Raw genomic sequence first — 18225 nt, forward strand, 5'->3', positions numbered from 1 at the left:
ATCCCGCTGTGATATCGCTGGTCGGAGCTAGAAGTCCAGAACTTTATTTCGTCGCTGGATCACCCCCTGACATCGCTGGATCGGTGTGTGTGACACCGATCCAGCAATGTGTTCGCTTGTAACCAGGGTAAACATCGGGTTACTAAGCGCAGGGCCGCGCTTAGTAACCCGATGTTTACCCTGGTTACCATTGTAAATGTAAAAAAACCCAAAAAACAGTACATACTTACATTCCGATGTCTGTCACGTCCCTCGCCGTCAGCTTCCCGCACTGACTGTCAGCTGACCGTCAGCTTCCCGCACTGACTTTGGCATCGTTGGTCGCTGGAGAGCTGTCTGTGTGACAGCTCTCCAGCGACCACACAACGACTTACCAACGATCACGGCCAGGTCGTATCGCTGGTCATGATCGTTGGTAAATCGTTTAGTGTAACGGTACCTTAACTCCACCTGGTAAAGGGGACTCTGGATTTGCTTCCAAGCCGTCCGGACCCTGCCTGCCCTGTGATCTGGTGCCATGGACTGTGGCTGCCTGAAGTCTACGGTAAACCAGGTAAAGAGACTGCAAACCTGTGTCCTCGTTCCTTACTGCACCACTCACCATCTTCCATCCACACACCGGGAGCCCTGGGGATACACTTCACCTGTGGGAAGGTATACCATCTAGCTGCCATAACATCACCCCAGAGGACCCCTCTAAGCAGCGCCGGTCCCCACTGACCGAATACCTCAGGTGGCGTCACTAACAAACTCTATTCATCAAATCCCTTTAAAGACTTTCTCCTTTTACATGGGCGCCCAGGGCCACGGACCTGGTCGCCGCCACCGTAACATCCCCCTGTGAACACCGGACCCCACAGCCCTGGCGGGCGACTCAAATGTCTACACATAGTATAGGGGTATATGTCCGTGAAACACATATATACTGTATATATCTATATATTTATATTTCATTCAGCGCTAGATAGCAGAAAAGCCGGTAATTCAATTGTCAGCTTTTGCTAACTCCTTACCGAACCTGACAGGATATGAGACATGGCTTACATGTCTTTTATCAGATTCCACTCGTCCGTTTTTCTCACAACTAGGTATGAGCCCTCAGGCCGGGGTCACACTAGCGTATGGCATCCAAAATAACACTAGTGTACCCGCCCAGATCTCCCGTGTCCCTTTTGTGCTAATAAGAACAAAATAAACTTAATCTCACCTCGCCCCATTACCAGACTCCATCTTGTCACCTCTGCCTGCGGCTCAGCGGAGGAGACAAGATGGAGTGACGTCATGGTGGCGGATGTTGGCGAGTACGATTGATCGCTTGATTGCTATCTCCAGATACAGAGCCGTTCTTTATATGGGACCCTTTAATGAACCCCTGGTTATCTATCTAGTCTGTATGGTCGGCTTTACGGAGGGATCCCAGCACACAGCCATATTGTGGTGCCTTATTGTACTTGGGCTCCAATGGAGCCTATCTCGTGGGCCGAATTTACATGCCACCCTATACAGTACATGGATTGCCATACGTAGGTAGGGGACATGCTTTTCTATAATAGTTACAGCTCAGGATCTCACATTCAGAGACACCAGGCGGCTCGCAGGGATTTTAGCGCATGACACAGATTCATTTATTTTTAGCAGGTTTAGGCTTTTCTGAGACCCATCGTCCAGGGCCGAGACTTCGCCTGTGGCTCATCTTGCCGACTATTACCTGACAATATATCGTATGTATAAAGTCTGCCCTCTAGTGGAGCATGTGTGAATACTTTTAAAACTAGGAAACCTGGCAATTGTAGAAAAACCTGCTGTATTGTCAGTGCGGTAATGTTGTAATTTTGTATTCTGGCAGAGGCGTAAGATGGAGTTTAGTACAAGATGGAGGGCAAAAAAGAAAACAACAACCAATCTGCACAAATTTCCCACCCTGCTCATACCCTTATATGTCTGTTGTTGCCCCCGCAGTGTTCTATGGTACCCTACTGTCCGTCAGAAATATTGGTGCCAATTCTAATGCCCCCTGTGTGCCTCCTATACAGTAATAATGTCCCTTTGAAGGCTACACTTCTCCAAGTGACTCATACAGAAACAGTGCCCCCTTATTAAAGGGCATCAATCACCCTCCTAAGCTGTCCATATGATCATGTAGGTCATAGGAAGCTGAATAAAATGATACCTTGATATCTGTGATCCGATGTCTTATTCCAAAGAAATCCATGTTTTTCCTTTTATGCAAATGAGCTGTTAAGATCTATGGGCCGGACATAGATCTCCCCGATAATCTGCCTCCAGAGCTTGTTTTACATGAAGGTGAGTTACCAGTGTGAGACATGTAATGACTGACGGTCTGCTCTCCTGATCTACATGTCTCACACTGGTAACGCCCCCTTTAATCTAAAATAAGCTCTGGAGGCAGATTCTCGGGAAGATCTATGTCCGGCCCATAGATCCTAACAGCTCATTTACATATTAAGAAAAACTCGGATTTGTCTGGTATCACACATCGGATCGCAGATATCAAGGTATCATTTTGTTCAGCTTCCTATGACCTGCATGCCCACATAAACGGCTTAGGAGAGGTTGAAGATCTCTTTAAAAACCCAATTACATATATGATTTGTAATTAAGTAATAATAAAATGTCCCCCAAAATGGACAATGTCTCCTTAGCAAGTAATAATGCCCTGATTGTCCACAAATAGTCCTATAAAATTGATTAATGCCCCCTAAGTATCCCTATAGCCAAAAGGCAGTAGACAAAAAAATAATCTCTACTTTTTTTTATTTTATTAGACTTTTCATGGACATAAATTCATCATAGTCTTGATTTAGTTTGTTGCAATCTGATAACATCCAGCAGAGGTCGCCACTGAGATCCCTATTGTGCTCAAATCACGGTCAACAGCGCCATCTGGTGGTCAGCTCTGGTTCCGCAGTTGGATGTAGTTTTTACCTTTGACTAAATAAATAAATCAGCGAATAAATATAAATGCAGGTAAAATATCAGATCCTAAAATTACCTCGAGCTGGAAATGCCCGACATTTATGTGCACGGACGGTAGAATTGCTCCTGATGTGCGCCGTGCTGCAAACTGCTATGCAGTACGCTCTTATGACCAGCAGGGGGCAGTTGTGACGATCCTGGGTATGTAGACATATAAGAAGGCAGTAATGGGAGTTACTAGTGATGAATCACCAGTAAAATGTCACAGAAATGCTTCCATAGTAAATACCGCGGCGCTTTCCGTACACACGTGACCTCAGGGGCCGTGACGCGTCATCTGTGCTCGGAGACCTGTGGGAAATCTCTGCAGACTTTAACATGGCGCTGTGATGGCCGAGTGGTTAAGGCGTTGGACTTGAAATCCAATGGGGTCTCCCCGCGCAGGTTCGAACCCTGCTCGCAGCGGAATTTTTATTTTTTTTAATTTTTCCAAAATTGTTTTTAAATGCAAATGTTATTTTTTACAGTAAAAAAAAAATAAACAAAACAATGATCAATCCCATTTTCCTTCTTTATTGGGTATTTGCTTATCGCCTCTACTGATCATTCTCCCCCAAAGTAATATTTTGCGACCCCCGGCGTGTTTTCAAATTTTTAAATCATATTTTTGTCTTGTTTTATTTTCCGCCTTGATGGATTTTGCGCCAATTTTTTTAATTATTATTTTTGTTATTTTTTTTTAATATTTCCCATTTTTTAGATTTGTTTTTCTGTTGCACCAAATTCTTCTTTTAAGTCCATTTTCAATTTTTTTGATTTTCATATTTATATTTTTATCTGATTTTTTTTTTCCCTCTGGTCGCCATTGCAGACGTGGTTTTTGTAACACAAATGTTAGTGGCCGGTTCATTATTTTGTGATTTTTAAAAAGTCGTGAAATTTTTTGTGCAAATGTATTTTATCCCCCCACGGAGTGATATTTGTGCTCCAGAATTTTCATTTTTTTAAAGGCCCAAATTCATCGTTTGCGGGATTGATTTTTGGTATGTGTTGCTGTTTTTTTTTAATCTGAAGATTCTTCTAAATGGTGCACGCGATTCGTGGATTATGTGCAAAGTCTAACATTTTATTTGCCTTTGGGCATTTTTGCGACTTTTTTGGGCAAAAAGTTGTAAAAAATTGTATGCTCATTAAAAAAAAGCAACTCTTCATCACAAATAATGGAAAAAAAATGGAATTGGCTACACACCCCTAGCTTTAAAGATCTGAGTTTGGTTCACCTGAATCATGTGGTGCAGGGGTCTTGTGGTCACAGAGTTCACGGCAAAAGGTAGCAGCTGTCAGGTTAACCTTTGCTGGTTATTAAATATATGGGGGACCCCATGTCATTTTTTTTGGGGTCCCCCCATTTTAACCAGTAAAAGGCTGATCCAACTTCAGTGGAAATGCCTCAAAACAAGGAAATGATGCTCAGTAGTGTGTGTGGCCTCCACGTGCCTGTATGACCTCCATACAACGCCTGGGCATGCTCCTGATGAGGCGGCGGATGGTCTCCTGAGGGATCTCCTCCCAGACCTGGACTAAAGCATCCGCCAAGTCCTGGACAGTTGGTGGATGGAGTGAGACATGATGTCCCAGATATGTTCAATCGGATTCAGGTCTGGGGAACGGGCGGGCCAGTCCATAGCTTCAATGCCTTCATCTTGCAGGAACTGCTGACACACTCCAGCCACATGAGGTCTGGCATTGTCCTGCATTAGGAAGAACCGAGGGCCAACCGCACCAGCATATGGTCTCACGAGGGGTCTGAGGATCTCATCTCGGTACCTAATGGCAATCAGGCTACCTCTGGCGAGCACATGGAGGGCTGTGCGGCCCTCCAAAGAAATACCACCCCACACCATTACTGACCCACTGCCAAACCGGTCATGCTGAAGGATGTTGCAGGCAGCAGATCACTCTCCACGGCGTCTCCAGACTCTGTCACATCTGCTCAATGTGAACCTGCTTTCATCTGTGAAGAGCACAGTGCGCCAGTGGTGAATTTTCCAATCCTGGTGTTCTGTGACAAATGCCAATCGTCCTGCACGGTGTTGGGCTGTGAGCACAACCCCCATCTGTGGACATCGGGCACTCAGTCCATCCCCATGGAGTCGGTTTCTAACCGTTTGTGCAGACACATGCACATTTGTGGCCTGCTGGAGGTCATTTTGCAGGGCTCTGGCAGTGCTCCTCCTGTTCCTCCTTGCACTAAGGCAGAGGTAGCGGTCGTGCTGCTGGGTTGTTGCCCTCCTACGGCCCCCTCCACGTCTCCTGGTGTACTGGCCTGTTTCCTGGTAGCACCTCCAGCCTCTGGACATTACGCTGACTGACACAGCAAACCTTCTTGCCACAGGTCGCATTGATGTGCCATCCTGGATGAGCTGCACTACCTGAGCCACTTGTGTGGGTTGTAGAGTCCGTCTCATGCTACCACTAGTGTGAAAGCACAACCAACATTCAAAAGTGACCAAAACATCAGCCAGAAAGCATTGGTACTGAGATGTGGTCTGTGGTCCCCACCTGCAGAATCACTCCTTTATTGAGGGTGTCTTGATAATTGCCAATAATTTCCATCTGTTGTCTATTCCATTTGCACAACAGCATGTGAAATTGATTGTCGATCAGTGTTGCTTCCTAAGTGGACAGTTTGATTTCACAGAAGTTTGATTTACTTGGAGTTAGATTCTGTTGTTTGAGTGTTCCCTTTATTTTTTGAGCAGTGTATATCTGAATCTATCATTACTTTATTAGTTAGAAAACTAGATTGAAATGGCAGAATTACTGTATATAAAAGTGATGTTAAAAATGCATTGCATACGGATGCTAGGTGAGAAAAATTGCGTTGCTCTCACCTGACCCTCGTCCTACTTTTCAGGAAGAACACTGGAGCGATTTTATTTAAGTGTGAGCCATTAAGCAGAGTTTTCAATGCATCAGGTGGCACCAAACCTACATGTAACCCATTTTCTTGCACCGTGTAACCGTGTACTTGTTGTCCAGGACTAAATTTTTTTTTTTTTACTATGAGCCAACAAACTCTCCCCGCTTCAATCTGTCCTGAATGCTGCAGCCAGGATCATATTTCTTACCAACCATTACACCGATGCCTCTACCTTGTGCCAGTCATTACACTGGTTACCCATCCACTCCAGAATTCAGTACAAACTTATTACTCTCGTCCCACAAAGCTCTCTACGGTTCAACACCGCCCTACATCTCCTCCCACCGTACCAGTGCCCTCTGTTCTGCTAATGACCTGAGATTAACATCTTCAATAATCAGAATCTCCCACTCTCGTCTCCAAGACTTCTCACATGCTGCGCCAATTCTTTGGAATGCACTACCCAGGATGATGTGATTAATCCCCAATCCCCATAGTTTTAAGCGTGCCCTAAAAACGCACTTCTTCAGACTGGCCTACCGCCTCAACACAATTACTTAACTATCCCTGTGTTCCCCATTCAAAACTTTCTTCATAACCAGGTTCATCGCATCATGTTCTCACACGCTTTATGCAGTTAATAGCCCTGTGTCTGTACTGTTATATGCTTAGGCTTTACACAAACACCCGATTCTTACACTATGGCTGGTCCGAGCAACAAAAGCAATTGTTACCATCCACCTCTCGTGTCTCCCCCTTTTCCTCATAGATTGTAAGCTTGCGAGCAGGGCCCTCACTCCTCTTGGTATCTGTTGATTTATGTGATTACACTGTGTTCCAAATTATTATGCAAATTGGATTTAAGTGTCATAAAGATTTAATTGTTTTGTTTTTCAAATAAACTCGTGGATAGTATTGTGTCTCAGGGCTCAATGAATCACTGAAATCAATCTTAAACACATGTGATAATTAGCTTTCCAGGTGATTCTAATTAAAGGAAAACTACTTAAAAATGATGTTCCACATTATTAAGCAGGTCACAGTTTTCAAGTAACATGGGAAAGAAAAAGGATCTCTCTGCTGCTGAAAAGCATCAAATAGTGCAGTGCCTTGGACAAGGGATGAAAACATTAGAAATTTCCCCAAAACTTAAGCGTGATCATCGTACTGTTAAGAGATTTGTGGCTGTATCTGAGCACAAATGTGTTTGTGCTGATAAAGGCATAATGAGGAAGATTTCTGCCAGGCAAGTTCATCGGATTAAGAGAGCAGCTGCTAAAAAGCCATTACAAAGCAGCAAACAGATATTTGAAGCTGCTGGTGCCTCTGGAGTCCCTCGAACCTCAAGGTGTAGGATCCTTCAAAGGCTTGCTGTGGTGCATAAACCTACTATTCGGCCACCCCTTAAACAGTGTTCACAAGCAGAAACGGTTGCAGTGGGCCCAGACATACATGAAGACTAATTTCCAAACAGTCTTGTTTACTGATAAGTGTTGAGCAACCCTGAATGGTCCAAATGGATGGAGTAGTGGATGGATGGTGGATGGCCACCATGTCCCAACAAGGTTTATACAACAGCAAGGAGGTGGAGTCATGTTTTGGGCCAGAATCATGGAGAAACAGCTGGTAGGGCCCTTTAAGGTTCCTGAAGGTGTGAAAATGACCTCTGCAAAGTATATAGAGTTTCTGACTGACAACTTTCCTCCATGGTATAAAAAGCAGAAACGTGCCTTCAGGAGCAAAATCATCTTCATGCATGACAATGCACCATCTCATGCTGCAAAGAATAGCGGAGTCATTGGCTGCTATGGGCATAAAAGGAGATAAACTCATGGTGTGGCCACCATCTTCCCCTGACATCAACCCTATAGAGAACCTTTGGAGTATCATCAAGCAAAAGATCTATGAGGGTGGGAGGCAGTTCACATCAAAACAGCAGCTCTGGGAGGCTTTTCTGACTTCATGCAAAGAAATACAAGCAGAAACTCTCCAAAAACTCACAAGTTCAATGGATGCAAGAATTGTGAAGGTGACATCAAAGAAGGTTCCTATGTTAACATGTAACTTGGTCTGTTAGGATGTTTTGGAGTTAAATAGCATTTTTGTTCAGTGAATGTGACCTCCTAATGCTGCAAATTAGGGTTGAGCGAAACGGGTCGGCCATTTTCAGAAGTCGCCGACTTTTGGCAAAGTCGGGTTTCACGAAACCCGACCCGACCCCTGTGTGGGGTCGGCCATGAGGTCGGCGATCTTCTGAATCTGGTATCGGAATTCCGATACCGAGTTCCGATATGTTTGCGATATCGGAAATCGGTATCGGAATCCACATTTAAGTGTAAAATAAAGAATTAAAATAAAAAATATTGATATACTCACCTCTCCGACGCAGCCTGCACATCGCCGCTGGTAACCGGCATCTTCCGTTCCTAAGAATGGCGCTTGAAAGACCTTTCGATGACGTCACGGCTTGTGATTGGTCGCGGCCGCCCACATGACCGCTCAGCGACCAATCACAAAGCCGTGACGTAATTTTCAGGTCCTAAATTCCTCATTCTAGGAATTTAGGACATGAGAATTACGTCACGGCTTTTGATTGGTCGCTGAGCGGTCACGTGGGCCGCCGCGACCAATCACAAGCCGTGACGTCATCGAAAGGTCCTTCACGCGCTCATTCTTAAGAAGGAAGGCTGCCGGAAAGAAGCAGGGCGCGTCCGAGGGTGAGTATATACCTAATAGGAATATACTCACCCTCGGCTTCTTTCCGGCAGCCTTCCTTCTTAAGAATGAGCGCGTGAAGGACCTTTCGATGACATCACGGCTTGTGATTGGTCGCGGCCGCCCACGTGACCGCTCAGCGACCAATCAAAAGCCGTGACGTAATTCTCATGTCCTAAATTCCTAGAATGAGGAATTTAGGACCTGAAAATTACGTCACGGCTTTGTGATTGGTCGCTGAGCGGTCACGTGGGCCGCCGCGACCAATCACAAGCCGTGACGTCATCGAAAGGTCTTTCAAGCGCCATTCTTAGGAACGGAAGATGCTGGTTACCAGCGGCGATGTCCAGGCTGCGTCGGAGAGGTGAGTATATCAATATTTTTTATTTTAATTCTTTATTTTACACTTAAATGTGGATACCAGGGCCTGAAGGAGAGTTTCCTCTCCTTCAGACCCTGGGAACCATAGTATCCCATTGCACTGCATTGGGTTTCGTGTTTCGGCCGACCCCGACTTTTTTATAGGATCGGCCGATTTCACTCGACCCGACTTTTGAGAAAGTCGGGTTTCATGAAACCCGACCCGATCCTATAAAAATAAAAGTCGCTCAACCCTACTGCAAATTCCACAAATGAGCATTTTCAGTTCTTTAAAACATATCAAATGTTTAGAAATTCTACTGTGCCTAATAATTTGGAACAGTGCATTGTGAGTTTTTATTCATTTTGGAGATTATACTGTTATCATTGGGAGGTTTCTTCAATAAAATTCGATGTATAATCTAACGGGTGATGACTTTTATTAGACTGACTGTCATTTGCACCGACCATTTAGGAAAATCCGAGAAAAATGTAATTTGCATAATAATTTGGAACATAGTGTATTGTTATGCTGTAATGTCTTTTATTGTCTGTACAAGTTCCCTCTAAAATGTAAAGTGCTGCGGAATATGCTGGCGCTATAGAAATAAAATTATTATTACCATTATAAACATCCAGGCAGGTAGTTGCCAACTAGTTCACTACCTGCCTGTTCTATTGGCGCCGGGTCAGCGTGGTCAGTGACCGCTCCTGCCAGTGATTCTACTGCTCCATGTCAACAGAGCAGCTCTTCCTCTTCCGGTCTGCTCTGTCGACAGCACATGACTACTGATGTCATGCCGATTGAAAGTCAACTCCCCGGAGTTAGGCAGCAGGGAGCCGGCTGTCAATCAGCATGATGTTGGCACTCACGCCCTGTCAACAGAGCGGAGGAGAAGCCACTGCTCTGTCGGTGTGACGTCAGTGGAAGCCGCTGAATATTTGACAGGAGTGGTCGGAACAGCCGTATTTACCAGTAACTCTTCTTTGCTCCCTCAGTCACAGCTCACCGCCAGCTCTGCGTATGGAAAGCAGAATAATGACATCTACAGATACATCAGTGATCTTTTCAGCAATCCATACACACCATTGTGATGTCACCTAGACAGAAGTGACATCACTGACGCATGTGTCTCCAGGCAGCCACGGACAGTGGGCAAAAGGGCATAGCGGCTCTATGGCTGCACCAGTTCACATACTTCTATTTACTGTGGCACCAGCCACCGCACAAGGGGTCCACTCCAAAAACCATTTCTGGGAGTCCTACCAATCCTGAGAATGAAGGAGGTGCAGCGAAGCGCAATATTTTTTTTCTTGCACAATCTCCTACAGCAGGACGGCTGGAATATTCTATGCGAGATTAGAAAGCAGTTTTCTTCCAAAGCATCAAATACAAAGGGGGCATCAACTCATGATCGATGGGAGTCCAACTATGGGGTCCTCATGTTGAGTCTCCTTCAGCGTTGCCCCATTTACATGGCAACACAGGCGAGCGGCTGGGAGCAAAAAGTGGATGCTGCTGTTGAGTGAGCATGCGGGTGCTCGGGAGGTACGCACAGAGGATCGCGGGTGCTCGGGAGGTACGCACAGAGGATCGCGGGTGCTCGGGAGGTACGCACAGAGGATCGCGGGTGCTCGGGAGGTACGCACAGAGGATCGCGGGTGCTCGGGAGGTACGCACAGAGGATCGCGGGTGCTCGGGAGGTACGCACAGAGGATCGCGGGTGCTCGGGAGGTACGCACAGAGGATCGCGGGTGCTCGGGAGGTACGCACAGAGGATCGCGGGTGCTCGGGAGGTACGCACAGAGGATCGCGGGTGCTCGGGAGGTACGCACAGAGGATCGCGGGTGCTCGGGAGGTACGCACAGAGGATCGCGGGTGCTCAGGAGGTACGCACAGAGGATCGCGGGTGCTCAGGAGGTACGCACAGAGGATCGCGGGTGCTCAGGAGGTACGCACAGAGGATCGCGGGTGCTCAGGAGGTACGCACAGAGGATCGCGGGTGCTCAGGAGGTACGCACAGAGGATCGCGGGTGCTCAGGAGGTACGCACAGAGGATCGCGGGTGCTCAGGAGGTACGCACAGAGGATCGCGGGTGCTCAGGAGGTACGCACAGAGGATCGCGGGTGCTCAGGAGGTACGCACAGAGGATCGCGGGTGCTCAGGAGGTACGCACAGAGGATCGCGGGTGCTCAGGAGGTACGCACAGAGGATCGCGGGTGCTCAGGAGGTACGCACAGAGGATCGCGGGTGCTCAGGAGGTACGCACAGAGGATCGCGGGTGCTCAGGAGGTACGCACAGAGGATCGCGGGTGCTCAGGAGGTACGCACAGAGGATCGCGGGTGCTCAGGAGGTACGCACAGAGGATCGCGGGTGCTCAGGAGGTACGCACAGAGGATCGCGGGTGCTCAGGAGGTACGCACAGAGGATCGCGGGTGCTCAGGAGGTACGCACAGAGGATCGCGGGTGCTCAGGAGGTACGCACAGAGGATCGCGGGTGCTCAGGAGGTACGCACAGAGGATCGCGGGTGCTCAGGAGGTACGCACAGAGGATCGCGGGTGCTCAGGAGGTACGCACAGAGGATCGCGGGTGCTCAGGAGGTACGCACAGAGGATCGCGGGTGCTCAGGAGGTACGCACAGAGGATCGCGGGTGCTCAGGAGGTACGCACAGAGGATCGCGGGTGCTCAGGAGGTACGCACAGAGGATCGCGGGTGCTCAGGAGGTACGCACAGAGGATCGCGGGTGCTCAGGAGGTACGCACAGAGGATCGCGGGTGCTCAGGAGGTACGCACAGAGGATCGCGGGTGCTCAGGAGGTACGCACAGAGGATCGCGGGTGCTCAGGAGGTACGCACAGAGGATCGCGGGTGCTCAGGAGGTACGCACAGAGGATCGCGGGTGCTCAGGAGGTACGCACAGAGGATCGCGGGTGCTCAGGAGGTACGCACAGAGGATCGCGGGTGCTCAGGAGGTACGCACAGAGGATCGCGGGTGCTCAGGAGGTACGCACAGAGGATCGCGGGTGCTCAGGAGGTACGCACAGAGGATCGCGGGTGCTCAGGAGGTACGCACAGAGGATCGCGGGTGCTCAGGAGGTACGCACAGAGGATCGCGGGTGCTCAGGAGGTACGCACAGAGGATCGCGGGTGCTCAGGAGGTACGCACAGAGGATCGCGGGTGCTCAGGAGGTACGCACAGAGGATCGCGGGTGCTCAGGAGGTACGCACAGAGGATCGCGGGTGCTCAGGAGGTACGCACAGAGGATCGCGGGTGCTCAGGAGGTACGCACAGAGGATCGCGGGTGCTCAGGAGGTACGCACAGAGGATCGCGGGTGCTCAGGAGGTACGCACAGAGGATCGCGGGTGCTCAGGAGGTACGCACAGAGGATCGCGGGTGCTCAGGAGGTACGCACAGAGGATCGCGGGTGCTCAGGAGGTACGCACAGAGGATCGCGGGTGCTCAGGAGGTACGCACAGAGGATCGCGGGTGCTCAGGAGGTACGCACAGAGGATCGCGGGTGCTCAGGAGGTACGCACAGAGGATCGCGGGTGCTCAGGAGGTACGCACAGAGGATCGCGGGTGCTCAGGAGGTACGCACAGAGGATCGCGGGTGCTCAGGAGGTACGCACAGAGGATCGCGGGTGCTCGGGAGGTACGCACAGAGGATCGCGGGTGCACGGGAGGTACGCACAGAGGATCGCGGGTGCACGGGAGGTACGCACAGAGTGTCGCAGGTGCTCAGGAGGTACGCACAGAAGATCGCCGGTACTCGGGAGGTACGCACAGAAGATCGCCGGTGCTCAGGAGGTACGCACAGAGGATCACGGGTGCTCAGGAGGTACGCACAGAGGATCACGGGTGCTCAGGAGGTACGCACAGAGGATCGCGGGTGCTCAGGAGGTACGCACAGAGGATCGCGGGTGCTCAGGAGGTACGCATAGAGGATCGCGGGTGCTCGGAATCCATGCTCAAGTGGTGAGCATGTTCTTTCAACACTACTGGGGACATGGCTGTCCCACTAGCCATATCACTTATCACGATAGCACGTCCCTATCAGAGGTAGAAACATGATTTGCAAGAGCGGCATCACCCCCATCACTTTACAGATCTCTGACAATTTGGGTTTATCCACCCAGGTTTCGTCGGTGTATGCCCAGGGAGGCAGCCATGACACAGGGCACAACCAGCCGTTACAACTGGCTCTGCAAATCTCACGTCTGGCTGTGTCCTGAGTCACTGCGGCCTTCCTGGGCATACACCGACCACGTCAGGGTGGATAAACCTGCACCACTGTAAGAGATTTGCCAAGAGCTGGTAGCGACTCATTACTAGTGTCCCGAGGGCATGAAAACCTGATTAGCGGGAGGATTTATTTGGGGAAACAAAGCCCCACACAACTTAGTCACCCACTGATTGGAATATCGCCCCTGGAGTTATATGACTGATCTTTTGCATATACAGTGCGCAATAAGACAATATAAAGGGCTTGTTAGGACGGGTATAAAGGGATCGATAAATACTTGGTGGTTAGCACTGGGCCCTTTAACACTTGAGACTGACCACCGCTGTTAGAAAGCAGATGTGCAGCACTTACAAGTTTTTTTCTATTGAGCTTGTACGCACTGTTTTGAAGCTGACAAGAATCGCTGGTGCACTCTGTTACCTCTTTATCTCAGCGCGGTGCTTACAGTCTAGAGAGCAGCAGTGGTCGGTTTCCTAAGCAATGTAAGCAAAACAAAGACATTAATATATAAAAAATGGCTGAAAAATTTAATAAGCAGTAAATTGCTAAAGCACTTTGCACTGACAATAACCCTTTAATGGGAATCTGTCAAGAAGGTTTTTACTATGGAATCTGAAAGCAGTACAACATAGCGACAAAGACCCGGATTCCGGCAAATGTGTCGCTTATCAGGCTTCGTTTTGATGTTTCAATAAAATCTGTTTTATCAGCAGGAGATTATCGCAACATGAATAGGATTCTCCTGCCTGCTGGTCCAACCAATCCCCACCATTGGCTAACAGCTTTCTGCCTATGCAGTGTACACAATGCATCCAATCAGTGGTGTGGGAGAGGTCACACACAGCTCAGCATTCAGAGATCTGCAGCAGAAAAAAAACAGGAACTGTATGACAACCGCTGAACCCAGCAAGCTAGGTGATACAACGCTGGTATCAGGCTCTCTATCCCTACCTCATGCTGCTGTCAGAGTACATAGCAAGAAACCTGCTGAAGATTCTTTGGATTACTGTGAGTTCCTTGGGTCACACACACTGATCATAAAATGATTGAATATCCCATCATTTGGTGAGACAGGAAGACCCCTTTAATAAGGTGGTTTTAGAATCAAATGACAAATTACGCATCAAAAATAAAAGCTTTAAAAAGTTATATATATATATATATATATATATATATATATATATATAAAAAATACATCAAGTCCTGATTAATAAACGGCAAAGTTTACTTATTCACATGAAAAAAAAAAATATTAAAATATCTCCATGAAGACCACCCACTGGGTGCATAAATACCCAAATAAACCCGCTGCAACATGATATGGGAGCGTCAGTCTAAGTATTACATGAAAATTCATTCCTGAGAAGATTCAATTAGTCCAGAACAGGTTCCTACTGCTGCCAACAAGAGCACCCAACAATATGTCCAGGGTGACTGGATGTCACAGGACCCAAGATTGGGTCACAAGGTACAAAAAAAAAACAAAATCATCTAAATCACACGACATTATGTCATCTCATCAATGATAACACACATGGCTGCATCTTTATCTACTGTCTCTTTAAGAGGAGCAGGTGCCTCGGGAGGAACGTCCTGCTGGTCTATACTGGGTTCCTGCATCTCCACTGGTTCAGTCTTAATGGTGACCCCGTTATCAGGCACAGGCAGGTCATCCGGTAACGAGGCCAAACAGTTCTGGATCATCTCCATCACCCTCTCCAGATGCTTCTGAAACCTCTCCGCCGTCTCCAGACGTTGCCTTTTCTGCACCTCCATCATCACCCGGAGGGTCTCCCGCGCCTGGTGGGGCCGGTACTCGTTAATAAGGTGGTGCATGTGAACAAACAGCAGCTTCAGGTCTTCCAGCTTCTCCTCGCGCTTTATGCTTCCGGGACTTCGGATCAGGACGTCCAGCAGGTCTAGGAAGTTGATCAGGATGGACATGTTGAGCTTTCTTAGCTCCTTTTTGTGGTCGAACTGCTGAGGATGGAGTCGCTCGATACCCTGACTCTCCAGGGGTCGGATGATCAGGTCGTCGCACTGGAACTGGTTCCCAAACATCATGTAGCTGTCCTTAACCGGAGGGGGCGGCTTGGGGACCAGTCCTTTCCGGACATTGTCATCTGTGTATTCTTTGATGTACTGAAGAGGAGGGAGAGGCAGAGCGCTCACTTGCTGGGGCTCACCCATCGTGAAGGAGACCTAGAGAAGAAGATAAAGCACCATCAGTAAATTAGAGATATATTTCGCACACAATCCCTTTTAATAGCTGGGTTCTCCAATCATCAGTGACACCCTGGGGTCAGGACCCCAGCGGTAATAGGAGGAGGAGCCCAGTAGGACGTGTTTAATTCCACTGGAGCACCCCCAGTGGTGAAATGAAGCATTACACGACAACACACTTACAAGATGCTCTTTGCATTGGTCGCACATGAAGATAACAAATTAGGTGTCGTCTCTCTATTAACCATTTCCTCAAAGAAGGTTTCATTTGGAAAAGTGATGATAGGGGAGCAGAAAAAAACATAAAATAAAAATGTAGTGTTGAATGTAACACATTGGGGACCAGAGGTTTTAAAAAGCATCTGCCAGGTCCAGAAATACTGAATAACATTAAAGGGGGTTCCATGTACAAGTCTGGAGTCACAAGATGGGACTGCACACACACTGCGATGATTCTCTGGGTGGGCATGTGATGGCAAGTACGGGTGCCAACTAGATCAGTGCACGGGTATTGAGCGAGGCCGGACACAGCTAGTCGGAATGTGGCCGGAATTATGGCTCCTCACTGGACGCGCACCGTGAGGATTCACAAGTCTGCAGTCACATAGAGTGACTGCAGACTTGTAGCCTAAGTCGGACATCACCTTTAACAGAGAAAACGAGCTTATATCCTTCCTGCACCTCGGACGTATGCAGGGGCTGCTGCAATCACTCACTATACTGTGAGCGGAGGCTGTAATCACTCTCCAACACTTTGATTGACAGCCTGCTCTGCACACACACATGCCGCACAGCGAGCTGTCAATCATAGTGTTGGGGAGTGATTACAGCCTCTGCTCAGAGTACAGTGACTGTAGTGTCTCCATGTACCGCGCTGATGGCTGCAGGGAGGACACAAGCTCATTTTCTCCTCCTGGCCACGGCTCCATCGTAGCTGGGCATTTCAGACTTCCATTCTTGTGAGTGGCGGAGGTCCCAGCGGTCAGACCCCCAGATATCTGACTCTTATGCTTTGGATATAGCTCTGTGGGAGATATTGGTGCTCCGACATTAGCGGAAGAGATGGGGAGTACATGACAATGGCCGTATCCACTTTTCCGGACATCTGTATACGTATATGTGCAGAAATCAGGAGCATACGTACCCACTGAGTCAGCTCCTTGCCCAGTAACTTTGGGCTTGCTCACAATCTGACCCCTTAGATGCCATGGGGGTGCAGTGACCACCATATTTAACGGGATAGATGGGGGAGGGGAAGCGTGTCACCTACCCTGGAGTCCACGGGAACCAAAAAAGGGAAAGGAGAACCATTATGGACCTTTTCTGCACTCCCCCCAGGATTTCCATGGTCGGTGGCACACACTGCGACTATTCTGGGGTGCCCATAGGTCCCGATGCACTAAAAAACGTGACCTTAAGGACTAAAAGCGATGTTAGTGGTAATTATAAGACTATCAGTCACATAAAGTGATGTAGAAAGTCTCCATGGCTGTAATGGTGACCGCACAGGAATACAGAGGTCAAAGCTGGAGAACATGGCTGTCCTAGTGCAGGAGGGCTAACCATGGCGTCACTGCAGAGCACCAGCAGCGTCCCCTGGGCCAGGACAGCCCTGAGAACACAGGGAAGCCCCTCACAGTCAGTACCTGCCGCTCTACGCGCCGGGACAGACGTCTCTCCTCCTGCACAGTCCGGAGACACAGCTTCCGGATGTGACGTCAGACGGCTGCCGCCGCCTCAGCAGTGACTTCCGCTTCTTGAAAAGACGCGTGCTGATTGGCTGAGCTGCAGACAGCGAGCGTGCGCTTACTGCGCATGTCAGAGCAGGTATTGGATTGGAGGTGGAGTAACGCTAGAGGGCGCCAGACTGTGAGTGTGAGGAGGCGGGAAAAGCTGCTGCACACAGAGCAGAGCTGATACATGCGTATATATACGTACATGTGTAGTTCTATGCGTGCACAGACGAGGCATAGCACTGGACTGCTGATGCCTTATGTAAGAAGCCATGTAATAAGCGCCCTAATATATGGCTGTTGGAAAAAAAAGCAAAAAATGAACACATTTTATGCTCTGCCTTCAATTTCTTATGTGACGCCTTTATGTCGCTTCTACAGGATCCTTTTGTGGGACCCTCAAGTAATTTTAGGGGTGTGATGATTGTCACTGCAGAGGGGTCTTTGCTGCTCCTCTGTGCGGAGACCCCCTGCCCCACAAGACCTATACAAGCCATAGGGGCAGCTGACATCATGCGTCCTCCCGCAGGCAAATAATAATGAATCCCCCGTATACGCCCCAGGTATTTACATAGTGCGGGGGAGTCTTAAAAGGTTTTTGGGGGTATACAGGGGGAGTCGGGGGTTATATACCCTTTATGGAATGCAGCACAGATGATTAAGGTGCTAGTCTTAGTTCAGATGTGAACACACTGGTGACAGGTTCCCTATCTTATAGCCAACACACGGTCCCAATACTGCGACATATGATGTTTGCCTTATTATTGTGAAGATATACCATCAAAGTTTTTTATCCTCTTAATATATCGCAGTCATCATATTGTACAGCACAGTGTACTTACAATTGCTCATTTTGCCTTTCTACCCGGTAATTCTTCTCTTTTCTCTCCTCTATGTAAAAACAGGAAGTCTCTGCAAAAATCATTCCCCTCTTCAACTCCTGACCCAGCTGCTTTGCTTCTTACCCCTTCCAGGGACTTTTGCAGTGATGACAGGGAAAATTGACCTCCTGTTTCTACCTAGAACTTAGAAGGATTCAGCTAGTCAGTTTTTAGTCACATGATGTCGTAGACCTAATGGAAAAGA

The 18225-nt window shown here is 48.4% G+C and overlaps 1 protein-coding gene, 1 long non-coding RNA gene and 1 other non-coding gene across 3 annotated transcripts; 1 reads left to right on the top strand and 2 right to left on the bottom strand.

The window, feature by feature from the left end:
• Positions 1–2768: 2768 nt before the first annotated feature.
• On the bottom strand, positions 2769–10013 carry LOC143774004 (uncharacterized). Its single transcript, XR_013215458.1, has 3 exons — positions 9910–10013; positions 3014–3134; positions 2769–2952 (listed from the first exon to the last, which is right to left on the bottom strand). It is a non-coding gene; the product is annotated as an uncharacterized LOC143774004 (long non-coding RNA).
• TRNAS-UGA (transfer RNA serine (anticodon UGA)) lies at positions 3321–3402 on the top strand. The gene has a single exon. It is a non-coding gene; the product is annotated as a tRNA-Ser (tRNA).
• Positions 10014–14384: 4371 nt separating the features above from the next.
• On the bottom strand, positions 14385–17208 carry MED7 (mediator complex subunit 7). The gene is made up of 2 exons (XM_077266424.1): positions 17053–17208; positions 14385–15385 (listed from the first exon to the last, which is right to left on the bottom strand). The coding sequence occupies exon 2, from the start codon at positions 15371–15373 to the stop codon at positions 14690–14692; it is 684 nt and encodes a 227-aa protein (XP_077122539.1). The 5' UTR covers positions 15374–15385; positions 17053–17208; the 3' UTR covers positions 14385–14689.
• Between the last annotated feature and the right edge of the window lie 1017 nt (positions 17209–18225).

Source organism: Ranitomeya variabilis, chromosome 5 (genome assembly GCF_051348905.1).
Source record: "Ranitomeya variabilis isolate aRanVar5 chromosome 5, aRanVar5.hap1, whole genome shotgun sequence".
Lineage (NCBI taxonomy): Eukaryota > Metazoa > Chordata > Amphibia > Anura > Dendrobatidae > Ranitomeya > Ranitomeya variabilis.